The sequence below is a fragment of the Sebastes umbrosus genome, chromosome 3 (genome assembly GCF_015220745.1).
Source record: "Sebastes umbrosus isolate fSebUmb1 chromosome 3, fSebUmb1.pri, whole genome shotgun sequence".
Classification (NCBI taxonomy): domain Eukaryota; kingdom Metazoa; phylum Chordata; class Actinopteri; order Perciformes; family Sebastidae; genus Sebastes; species Sebastes umbrosus.
In genome coordinates this window covers 9,282,442-9,295,299 of record NC_051271.1, presented here as the reverse complement: position 1 = coordinate 9,295,299, position 12,858 = coordinate 9,282,442, and the positions used below count along the sequence as shown (strand labels likewise).

Here is a 12,858-nt window from a genome sequence, read left to right as displayed (position 1 = left end):
ATCAAGCCTGCCAATACACAACGACATGATGGGATTTATTTTGTTTGAATGTTTATTTCTGTTCGCCTGACATTACCCCGATGAAATGCAGCACACAGTATGAATCAGTGTTTTTTCTTTCTTCTTTTTCTTCCAATACATGGACACCTGCCTGCTGTAATTCCATTAACTCTCAATTGAAATGTAGTTGTTATTTTTTGGCAACCTTCTCAGGAATTTCAGATTCGACTTTTGCATTCAAGGGCCAAAGGAAAGAGGGTGTTGTATGCCCTTTGAGGCAAATTTGTGAATTTTGATTGTAGGCTGTATGAATAAAATTTACTTGATTTGATTTGACTACTTTAAAAAATGCTTTAAATTACACCTTGAAACAGGTCACTGAACTCATAGATTTCTGGTATTTATAGCAAAAATTGCATTCACTTCACAACAAGTCGTTGCCAGGCACTGACCGTCAATCTCAGCCATTTATCTGTTTTTTTACCACCTGACGACCCAGAGATACCACGTGATACCGACGTCGTTTGACTATTGGCTCACAAACCTTGTTAGAAATGGGAATCAAACGTCAGATATCTTCCACAGAGATAAACGAAACATTCATTTTGGACCCGCCAAATTATTAATTCACAATCATAATCATTTTGTTAGGAAAAGCCATACTTTTATTTGGTACCTTTCTAAAAGCTCTGTGGATGTATTATTTAAAAAAATAATAATTTAATATTTATAAAAATGTTATCAATAAGACCTTTAACGCATGTAATGCTTAATAAAATCACACCGTTTTGTTTTTTCCCCCAGTTTCAAGTGGACAAAATTAAAGCATGTAGTGATATAATCACCCCCTTATCCCTCTGGTACATTCCTCATTCACATGCATGGTGTAATAATTAATATGTGTTGCTCACTAATTGGATTAGTGCTATACATTTTCAAATCCACAACAATAGGGTAAGCCTCGAGCACGTGTTAGTGCACTCACACGTGCCCGTTCTGTGTTAGTGAACGTTTGCTAGTGTAAGCATGGTATGCAAATGTGGGCGTGCGCAATCGGTGTACTGGGGGTGTTAGTGTGCACGAGGGAGGAGATGCAGGCAGCGAGGCTGTGGAGCTGTTATTCCTTTTGTGTTGATTAAACAAAAGTGACCTGAAACAAGACAAGTGGGCCTTCTCAGAAATGAGTGTCTGTCATTTGGAGGGCGCCTTCAAAGCATTTTGTTAACAGGTATGTGCAACCGTAGATTGTAGCATTCTGTAATTTACTTTGGTGTTTTGTTGAACTTGAAATTATTGTACTCATATGTCTGTTATAATACAATCAGGTGAATAATTTCTACAATAGAAAACAATAGATAAACCTGTAGAGATCAGCTTTTCCTGGTGTTACTTTTTGCCACAATGACTAAAGCATATCAGTGACTGTAAAATGGCCAAAGAACTACAGTATGTCAGCAACCATTAGACAGCAGTAGAACTAATTCTAATTAAGGATGAAGTTGGCTGCATTTATTTAAATTCATTTGCATTTTTGTCAAATGCCCTCAGATCTTAAACTACCTTAGGACACTACTGACCCCGAAAAGGAGGGCAGGTTTACTTGTATGGCCCGTCGCAGATGTATTTTTAATGACGATCGTGATTTTGCTGTTCTTTTGATAAAGTGAGCCCCTTTGTAGATAATGAGCAAAACATAAGTCTGTTATGTAATAGGAGTTTTAATCCGCAATCTCTTGCAACCTCACTTACCCAACGAGAGACTTGGAGAACCTTTGCTTGAATTCTGCCAGTTTTCTCTGAGCATCTTAGAAAATAAAACCCAACAGCATGTCATATTAGATATATAATGCCATTCGTTTGTAGAAGCAAGGGAAATATCTAATTAGGGCATACCAGAGTTTAGTAGTCAGATTACATTACTATACCACAATGTGAATGAGGGGATTGTTTCACTAGCTCTAGCATTGCAGGATCATTGTATTAATTGATTTAAGCTTGTTTGTGTTCAGCAGGATTTTCAACAGAATCAGCAGGTGCAGGTGAATGAAACTGTTTAAGCAGAGATTTGCAATAGATTTCAGAGTTAAGACGATCACAACAATCGCCTTCTCACTGTGACACTGCTTTCACGCTCCATTTCACAATGAAACTTCACATTGAGAACTCTCAGTCAATGACTGACATATTATGCTGCAAATTTATGAATTGCATGAGAGTGAGTCTGTCAACATGTGGGCTATTGCTATATGTAGACTTTTCCCTTTATTTTTTGTGGAGGCAATGACTGATATGTGATAACTTTATGGAAATGCCAACTATCCCACATGAGAAAACGGCCAGTTTGACAGTCTGCACTGTAATTCATGTATATCCCCCGAAATCAATTTGCATGTTACCAGGAAGTACCAGGAAATATAAAGAGCAACAAAAGCTGCATGGGGAGGAGGTCGAGGTGGATGGGTGGGTCAAAAAACACTGGACTTTTGCACAGGAGACCTGTATTCGTACCCCGTGTGAAACTGGAAGTCAACATTGATTTGTCACGTAACTTCCCTACTTAAGTTAAGCCACTTCCGGTGTTATTTGAATCCAAACCACGATCTTTTCCTAAACCTAACTATGTAGTTTTGTTGCCTAAACTTATCCAAAGTCGGTCTTTTCCTAAAACTAAGTAGTTTTGTTGCTTAAACCTAACCAAAGTCCATCTTATCCTAAGAAGTTTTGTTGCTTAAACCTAACCAAAGTCCATCTTATCCTAAGAAGTTTTGTTGCTTAAACCTAACCAAAGTCCATCTTATCCTAAGAAGTTTTGTTGCTTAAACCTAACCAAAGTCAATCTTTTCCTAAGTAGTTTTGTTGCTTAAACCTAACCAAAGTCAATCTTTTCCTAAGTCGTTTTGTTGCTTAAACCTAACCAAAGTCAATCTTTTCCTAAGTCGTTTTGTTGCTTTGATTTTTTCCTAAACCTAATCAAGTAGTTTTGTTGCCTAAACCTAAGTAAGTAGTTTTGTTGCCTAAACCTAACCAAGTTGTTTCCTGTGAAGACGGAAGTTTATTTTGAAAAGACTGGAACGGAAATGGCACGTGCTGGACATTAGTAGGAAAACACGCAAAAAATTAGGAATAACTTTTCGAACTGTTGTCCGAGAATACGTTGCAGAAAGTCAACGGCACATCCACAGTCCACTCTAATAAGCTGTTTGTTCATCACATAGACATAGGACAATATATATTAATATTTTTAGAATAGAAAATAATGGTGAAGTGATAGCAACACAATTTTACCAATGACAGCTCAAATACAGTGATGGTATGTGCAGCTGGAGAGTGCATGGTTCCCCAAACCAACCATTGTTGATTGTAAACAGTGTCTGTCATAACTCTTCATGACTCACTGCTCCCTCACCGCTCTCATCCTGATTCACCCCCATTAGGCCACTTTGTTCTGCCGTGGTGCATACAGGCTCTGCCGTCATTGTTACTACAGTGTTCCCCATTAGTCCTGCCGTGTCATGCCGTCAGTCCTTATTATCTCTACATGAAGGGGGAGCTGCACTGTAACTATCTAACTATTGTATCCGTCCATCCGTCCCAACTGATCATCAGAGACTAGTCACCCCCAGTGCTGTGATGATGAGCTACATCCGCCTTAATGATCAGACTCAGTTTGAGTCCAACTAGAGTTGCTTGGCAAGAATCAACATGGATGGGAATAGGAGTTTGTCAGGATGCAGGCTGAAAAGAAGACGTCAGAGCAGTTTTGTGTGTATAATAAGAAAGGTGTGGAGAGCAATAATATTGATACAGGGCAAAATTTAAATAACAAACAGAGAGATAGTGTGTGTATTAAAGAAGAAGAGAGGAGCTGTACTCCCCTTTAGTCAGTATACCCTGCGGACAATCCTATTGTTATTTCAGATTGTGTGTGTGTACTGAGCCATTACCCAGCCTGTAAGCAGATTAAAGAAAGGTGAGTTCAGCAGAAAACTTTATACGTTGCACAGCGGAGTACAGTAGCTACCACCTTACAGCCAAAGCCAAGCACTAAGTTATTAACAGTCTGCCTGCCATACAATAACAAGAGGACTCTAGATAGAACACAAACGCACTATACACATCAACTGGATTGCTCTTATCCTACACCAGCTATCGTACACAACTCTTTGCACAAATGGGTGACAAGTTAAAAGAAAATAGAACATAAAGTGTCATAGTAAGGTATTGGGCTACCACAAAGACAAGACAAGATGAAAAGCAATTGTTTGTATTATTCTTTATTTATTTTGTATTTTCAGCATCTCTTTTAAAATGTCAGTAAATGTCACGGTAAAGACAGTATGATGATTCATTCACATGGTAGTACTACATTTATAGGAAACACTTCATTTTACAGGTCTGCAAATTTCATGGTAATTAGGGGATAATTAGCAAGTAACCTATTTGAAATTTCATTGGAATTACTGCCAAATCACCCCAATATTTACCTCAAAATTCATAGAAAATTACTTTATTATAAACATGATTTAATATTATTATTGAAATTATATGCTAAAATAGCATACAATTGTTAAACTAGGGCCCTTAGTCTTGAAAAGCGCTGCTCTTCATCGGAAGTAAAAAACCAAAATGAATAGCATATCAGTTAACTTTGTATTCTTTTCCTGGAAATGTATTAAATAAATTACCAGCTATTAGAAAATAGCGGAATATAATTATTATTATAATGTTTATAATAAAGCAATTTTCGATAAATTTGGAGGTAAATATTGGGGTAATTTGGGAATAATTCCAATGAAATTTCAAATAGGTTACTTGCTAATTATCACCTAATTACCATGAAATTTGCGGACCTGTAAAACGAGGTGTCACCCATTTATGCGATGAAACAAAGATGGGTGCCCATGTTTGTTGTTGAACTCCATTAATCACTCCGTTGTTCCCCCTTTTTCCCCCCTCTGTGTTCCTCTGCTTTCACTCAGACTGACTGGCTGGAACATTCTGACCGCTCCAAAACGGTTTTGCATCAGCAGACTTGTCACCATGGCAACACAGCCCGTGGCCTGGCAGGAGCTGGGTCCCGTCGACTCGCTGGACGAGGGGGTCAATGAGTTCTGGGCACAAGGTGAAGTAGGTGCAAACGTGAGCCACAACTCCCCTCAGCGAGACAAAAAGGCTCCCAGGGCAGAACCTGAAGAGGACATAGATGTCCCGAAGCCTGGAGCTCCGGACGAAACACGCCAAACGCTCTCAAGAACCGAAACACCTAATGCAACCAAATCAGAAAATCAGGAGTCAACAAGAATTAGTCCATGCACCCCCAGGGAGACGCAAGAGATGGTGACAGAATTAGAACAAGTCATCCAGCTATCAGACGCATTAAAGGCTCAAGAGGAATCTGTTGATCCATGTGAGGATGCTTTCACACCTCCTCCTCCTCCCCTCAGCGCTTCATCAACAGAGGAATGCTTTGAGAGAGAGAGCTTTTCCAGCCTAGAAGGGGAGGTGGCCGACTGGATCAGTGATGCTGAGATCATGTCAGACCCAACAGAAGACTTTATGTCTCTTCATAGCCAGAATAGTCCAGAACGGCCATGTCTTCTCACTGCGCCAGTAAATAGAGGAGAGGAGGAGGAGATGACAGGAGATAATATGACAACAGAGGAGAATGGCTTACAGCTGAACCTCTTACCAGATGACTACAGTGAATCTGAAAATATTAGAAACAACCTAGATGATGTATATACTGTGTTCTCTCCTCCGTTTGCTGATGAAAGTGAGGAAGAAGAGGAATTGAGCATTGATATTATGTCCTGTCAGCAGCAATGGACTACACTAGATGTCAGAGGCGAGCCTTTCCAACACTCATATTCTGCCAATACTTCCACTGAACCAACCTCAACCCCGCCTGCAGTTCCCTCAGCCAAACAGCAGAAGGAGCTGTTGTCCCAGTGCCAAAGTGAACTTGCCCCCAGGGGAGCAAACCAGGAAGCCGCACAACAGGTGCTCGGCCAGAGCTCTTCACCTTTGTCAACCGTTGCCATGGAGCTGCCCAATCGGGGCGGGGCAGCTTCTCAAGGCTCTGGTTGTGTTGTAGCTGTGAGAGAGAGGCACAGCAGGGTGGGGGAAAGGACTGAGAGAGAAAGCAAGCAAACAGGTGGAGAGGGAGGGCAGAAAGAGCTTGAAAGGAACAAGGCGGTTGGGCAGCAACACGGCAGAGGACTGTTAAACTTTTCAGTCCAAACACAAGAGGTTAAGACAGGAAAACACAGCTCTGCGTCCTCTAAACACACCAGGATGGAGAGCGACTCGTGTGACGATAGCCAGAGCGACAGTGGGGTTTCAGCGGACTTCTCCCCGTGCAGCACCCTGGAGGGCAACACCACCATCTCTACAGGCTCTCCAGCAGCTGCACCCAAAGAGACTCCCATTGAGAGGGAGATCCGACGGGCAATAGAGCGTGAGCACAGCCTGAGAAGGTCCAGAGGGCTTACGAATCCCCCCACTTCACCAGAGTACGTAGAGATCCCTTTAAGGAAAACTGTTCTCAGCCAGTCAATAACCGGTAAGCCTGAGAGGTGTCAAGGCAAAGACAGGCAGTTAGCAGGCAAAAAGATGCAGCACGAGATCCACGAAGAGAACAAGAGGGAACAGGATCTGGTCAAGCTCGGGAAAGTTCCAGGTTTCTATGACAAAGGCACCGTGCGCCAAGTCAAAGAGAGGAAACAGCTTTTTGAGGCCTTTCAGAAATCCAATGACTCAAATTTGACTGCCAGGAGTAAGACCACGTCCTGGTCCTCTGCCAGTGACACCTCAATCCTGGAGGACATGTCATCGCAGGCATCCACCATAGGAGGCTCATTCATGGAGAGGATTCCCACACAGAGCTCAAACTTAGCCAAAGGAGGAGGTTCTTTGACTCCCCGAGGTCCAGGCCTATCTGAGGGGACAGCCTGTCAGATCATTATCCTAGAGAACAATCTGAGTGTCCCAGCACAGAAGCTCTACCACGCCAAAACAGAAGTCGACTCTGGAGGTCCTAACATGTCATCATCCAGGACAGCAGGACATGGTGGGATTAAAGTGAGAGAGCAAGAAGAGGAGGAGGAGGAGGAGGAGGAGGAGGAAGCACCCAAGGAGAACCCATTTTTCAAGCTGCGCTCCTCAACAAGTTTAGTTAAAGTGGAGCAGGACATCCGGGAGGCTCAAGAGAGGGAAAAGGAGCTTCACAAGCAGAGGCTCAGTGTGTATGGGGGCACAGAGGGTGCAAAAGGAGGAGGGAGGCCAGGCAGCTCAGACGGAAAGAGTCCCATGTTGTCTTCTTCTTCACTGAATGGACTGGCTGTTCCTGACTTACCTGGCACATCATCCAGAGGGGGAACTAGACCCACAGCAGGTTAGTGTAATGCTGAGTAAGAGCTAGAAGTGTGTGTGTGTGTGTATGTGTGTGTGACAATGTGTTTGTGTGTATGGATGCTTGTGTTTGGGTATGTGTGTAATATTTTTTATATCCGTGGTGAGATGATGAAAACCCTCTGAAACAGCCCCGGGAGCACATTATTTCATTTTTCTCATGGTCAGTGGAAAACCTCAGAACATCTTTCGATATCAGTGTTAGCTGTTACGAGCAATAATTTCGCATCGGGGAGACCATAAGCTGGCCGACAAGAAAATAAAATCCTGTAACTCCGCACAATAAATAAAGCATCTAGTCTGTCATATTAATTGCAAAAGCTGAGTTGAAGAAAACCCGTTGTTGTGTCAGCAAGAAAGGAGCGCGTTGGAAGAGTCCAATTTTGGGATGAAGCATTCAAAAAGTGCAAACAACTTGTTTTTTTTTTAGTTCTTATGGTGATAAAGTTGTATATCTTATTAGTTCCTTATGACAACAAGAGCAAATGTGAAATACAGTGCTGCCAATACGGCCTGCTGAGAGGACAAGTTATTAACGTGCATCTCTGTGGGATTTCAACTTTGCTGCCATTGTGTGCACTGTGCTGTATAGCAGTGATTCCCAACCAGGCTTGCAGTTGCCAGGGGGTGCTCAACTAATCAATGTCCATAGATATATATATTTATCCTTTATTTAACCAGGTAGTACTCATTGAGATTAAGAATCTCTTTTGCAAGAGAGACCTGGCCAAGACAGCAGCATTTAAAGATACATTAAAGTTTCAGACGCCACAACATAAAACAAATGCAAAATAAATACATAGCATAATATCATACAAAAGCCATTAAAATCAAGAGTTTGAAGCCAACGTTAAAGGGAAAATATTCAGAAACACAGACAGCTCCCGATTGCCTCTGCTTCTAGGTCTTTCATTAATGTTTTAAATTCATCAAAAGTAATCAGATTTTCCAGCTTCAACTTAGCTTGCAGCGTATTCCAGGAAGAGGGAGCGGAATAGCTGAAGGCCATCTTACCAAGTTCTGTGCAGACCTTAGGTACAGATAATAAGTACAGGTTAGAATATATATTAATAATAATGTGATGAAACAAATACAGCCACATGTTGAGTCATGTAACACCTGAACACTACATGTTGAGCGAGTGTGAAGGCTAGTTAGACAGCAAGCTGAGAAGTCCAATAGCTGTAGGGCTGGGTGATAATTCAATATGATGATTTATCGTCTTTCAGTGGAATCATATCATGATGAAATCATATATCGAGATATTGTGATACACAATTACATCGTCTAAATTGATAATAACATACTAACTTAAATTTCTCCGAAAATCTGAATTGATAAGAAATTCAGTTTATGGGAATACACCAGTGTAGTTAAACCAAACTATTATCTTATCTCTGATTACTCTGTATTTGTGTGCATGCATATGCATATGTAAACATAGTCTGTGTATAGCAAGATATATATATTTTTTTTTTCTCTATAATTTTTCACTTGTAACTGTTATGCTCATTTTGCACAAATTCTTAATCAAATGAGAAAATACTCAGTACTTTTCATTTGTCAAGTATTTAATTCACACAAAAATAGACCTTACCATGTGGTTATTTCATATTGATCATTCATTTATTGAATTACCCGAGAACATGCAATATTGTGATATATATCGTTATCGAAATACGAAATAACCAATATACGGATAGAAGATTTTGGCAGACCTGTAATAACAGACCGTAGAACGCCGTTATTGACCAATCAGAATCAACAATTCTGTGTAATAATGTTAAATAACCTCCAGTTTAAAGCAAATGAACACATTTTGAACATGATGGGTGGTGTCGATGAGGCTTAGGGAGTACATCAGACGACAGACTGCAGTACAGTATGTTTGTGTGTTTTGTTGGCAGGAAGGATTGTCAATGAGTTTTTTTGTGACTGTATAATATGAATGAAAGTGTCACCAGTCATCGTAGATTTTACAACTGTGTAACAAACAGATCAGGGTGTGCTACTATCGGACCTGAATGACCATGACTTTTCTTTGTCTTATAGACAATGAGTTATGCAACCTTTTATATGCCTGCTTCATTTCCGGTGCCTACTTTTTCTTTCTCTTTCACCGAGTTCAATCGAACACATTTCGTTCCTTTAATTCCCTCTGTATTCCTCTCTTCTCATTTCACCGTGCTGCTTCAACATGTTCACTCTTAATTAGATTCAGGCAGGCTTTATTGCACACAGTGCCGAGCACAAACAAAATCACAGGAACACCTTTGCCTCATTGCTAGTACCCTGCTCTTGCTCATCCTGCCTGCACCCATTTTTTATTCTCTTTCTCTCTCTCTCTCTCTCTCCTGCAGAACGCCAGTCAGTTGGCAAGCTGGGCGTGTGGCCCCCGGCACCGGCCCCGGCTGAAGAGGAGAAAACGAACCGGCCAGAGGTGAGTCAGCGTTGCCAGTCGTCCTGTTGGAATTAAGTTTAATCATTACAATGCCCTTTACACTGCTTGCTATGACTTTCTGAAAATCTAACCAAGTGGAATAACACCAGGCCTCATATGGACATTTATTAGGTAGTTTTTGCTCTATTAGATTAACGCAGCAACCCTACCTACCTCGTAAACTTGGTATAGGACATGAAAATGTAGGCAAATCACCTTCCTGAGTCGTCGCACTCAAATGCAGTCAAAAGGATATCAGGTTCCACAATCATGAAGCTTCTTTAACCGAGAGTTCATATATATAGATATATAAATTGCAATGTCGCTCTGGGGGTTTGGTTAAGTCTCTCAGCGGCATGAATATGAACGCATGTTTTAAAAACTGCAATGGATTCAATGAAGAAAGGCTCTTGGGAGGATGTCAGCATCTCTTTTGCACCAAATGTGGGCCACAAACATCTGATAACATACTGAACACACAGTAAGGAGCTTATCTTTATAGATAAGGGAAGAAGGCAAACAGCTCTGAGACAGAAAGGGAGGGAGTGTGTGTGCGTGTGTGTGTGTGGGAGGGCGGGAGTGTGTGTGTGTCTGTGTGTGTAGTCAATAGTGGAGAAAGTGGAAAGTCAATTGACAATCCCACTGATTTCCGTTACCTGCCTTGTGGGTCTCGCATCTCTTTGAAACTGTGGTATCTCTGATTAGAGTTGAGTGCTGCTCCGTGGCTTTAGCTCTTTAATTCAGTTTGGCATTGATATGCTGGGTTTTAGCTGCACGCTTTCCATTTGACGTTGGCATTAGCAACGTTTTGCTCTCTTTCCTCTCACTGCCTCTCTCTCTCTCTCTCTCTCTCTCTGCCGGTTGGTTATCTGCTTTCTGCACAGACCTTGTTCCTGATTAGAGTTCAGGAACAAACGGAGGACTGCAGGAGAAATTGGCCTCAGTTGTTGACTGAGTCATCCTGAACATGGCCTTGGATCACAGTCGCATTACCCTCCCTCTGACTTACAGAGCTAATGATGCACATCCAAAGAGATGTCCTCTAGAGGAAATAAATTCATCCGTCTCTTTTTTATCTTTTTGCTCCTTTTTTTTTTTTTTACCTTGGTCTGCTGCTCCCACACATCTGATGTTTCTACTCTTTCATTCTCTTTCACATGCAACTTGTATACCTCCTCTTTTACCTTGCGATCGCCACTTACTCTTGCCGTCTTTTCACCCTCAGGTCCTCCAGAGTCCCCGGACCCCCAGACACAAGACCCCTCTGGTGCAACGCTGGGAGTCAGGCCTAGTCAACGGACACAACACAGAAGACGACTGAGGAGGCGTTGACGGAGCGAAACTAAAGGAGGGAGGACAGTTAGCCGAGACCTGGAGGGCTGAAAGACTGTGAGATAAAAAAGGAAAGCAGTGTAAGGAAAGTGCGAGCAGACTAGCGGATGGAGTAGGAGGAAAGAGAGAGTTTGAAGCGAGAAAGAGGTCAGGGATTGAGGCTACAAAGGGGGTCAGGAGGATTGGGAGCAAGGAAAAGGATTGGTGGTGGACTGAAAACCCTGAAGAGTCCTTCATCGAGGAGGAGAGAAAAAGGAGGAGGAGGGACACCTATTAGTGGATAAGCACTTGGCGTGTTTCTTGTGCTGGAAAACTCTGCATATAATGAATGTAAAAAGGCAAAAAAAAATAATGATAACATTTCACTGGAGAAAAGAAAAGTAAGAATGGGATTTTCAAACTTTAATGAAGTTCTTTTCCATAGGATTTTTTTTGAATAATAATGAGTTATTATTTTGTTGATGAAAATAGCTTGAGTGGTACCGTATCTAGCTAGAAAAACAATGTCATCACCAATTGTATGCCTTTAATGATGTCTTGACACTGAGTTACTAGTTTATTACACCTGTATAACCTAATGCAGTCCCATGCAAAAAAAATCTACCTTTGTGTAACTCATGATGCCTTCAAACGGGGTCGTGTTTACCGTGTTCACGAGTTGAGTCCATATGAGCGCCCCCCTCTTGTGGTATTCATGACCTCGTAAGTGGAAAATTTCTGAAATCTCCGAGTTCACGAGTTGTGATGTGTTTGTTGACGTTGTCAGAAATGGCGGAGGCCATGGAAGTTAATATATGGTAATTTTAGTCGTATATTGTTTTTTCTTCATAATTCTATAATATATCTGAGGAAAATGTTGATATTCCCAACGGCCTCATCTTTGTTCCTCTGTCATTATGCCTTGCATTTACTGCATTATGTTACCCGCTTGCTAATCTGCTAAACTGTACAGTAACGACAGTAACGTTAACATTGCCGTTGCACAGCAGCGGTGTTCTCACGACTTCAACACTTGAACGCCACGCATGACGTGTACATGACTTCCCAAGTTGTAAACACAAGCTCCTGAGTTTCATTTGAAGGCATCATCAGTCTGTTCAGTCTTTATTAAATCTGTGTCAGAGAGTTGTTGATTCAACTTTATAGTTAGTGGTGGGGTTGTATTTGACTGCATTATAATGAAACTCCATTTACATAGAAACGCATCTCAGCATAATGGAGTCCAGTCAAACACCAACACTCACTAAAAAAAAACGACCTGCTTTTATTGTGTTTGATCACTTAATTAAGGTGTTCCTAATAAAGTGGTAACTCAGTGTATATAGGCCAGTGATCTGAATTATTGCACGGGTCGTAATCCATAAATGGCTACTACTGTTTTATTTCGTGCATCACTACTGAAAGCTGGATTATAGTGCAATAAAGCACTTTCTTAAAAAAAAGGATTTCAGAGCTGAATGCTACGTAATACACAACTAATGGTTAAATAATAGCTGTTGTTTAGACTTATAACATTTTTTAAATGATGCAGTAAGTAAGTATTTTGGAATGAAACTTGACAGTTAAGAGTGTCTCCTTTATTTTCTTTTTTGTTTTGTATCCGTCTGAGGCAGACGTAATATAACGGTAATACATGCAGTGTTATTCTACTAACTCATGCACCACAGGAGCCTAAA

The 12,858-nt window shown here is 41.3% G+C and overlaps 1 protein-coding gene across 1 annotated transcript; it reads left to right on the top strand.

The window, feature by feature from the left end:
- The first annotated feature begins 488 nt into the window (after positions 1 to 488).
- On the top strand, positions 489 to 11,650 carry si:ch211-207j7.2. Its single transcript, XM_037764060.1, has 4 exons — positions 489 to 1,228; positions 4,980 to 7,393; positions 9,771 to 9,850; positions 11,076 to 11,650. Exons 2-4 carry the CDS (start codon positions 5,041 to 5,043, stop codon positions 11,169 to 11,171), a joined length of 2,529 nt encoding a protein of 842 aa, XP_037619988.1. The 5' UTR covers positions 489 to 1,228; positions 4,980 to 5,040; the 3' UTR covers positions 11,172 to 11,650.
- The last annotated feature ends 1,208 nt before the right edge of the window (positions 11,651 to 12,858 follow it).

Excerpts from the sequence above, each read along its gene's own strand:
- si:ch211-207j7.2 (XM_037764060.1), top strand. The coding sequence starts at position 5,041 with ATGGCAACACAGCCCGTGGCCTGGCAGGAGCTGGGTCCCGTCGACTCG. Across the intron at positions 7,394-9,770 it reads GGGAACTAGACCCACAGCAG|AACGCCAGTCAGTTGGCAAG; the intron begins GTTAGTGTAATG and ends TCTCTCCTGCAG. Across the intron at positions 9,851-11,075 it reads AGAAAACGAACCGGCCAGAG|GTCCTCCAGAGTCCCCGGAC; the intron begins GTGAGTCAGCGT and ends TTTCACCCTCAG.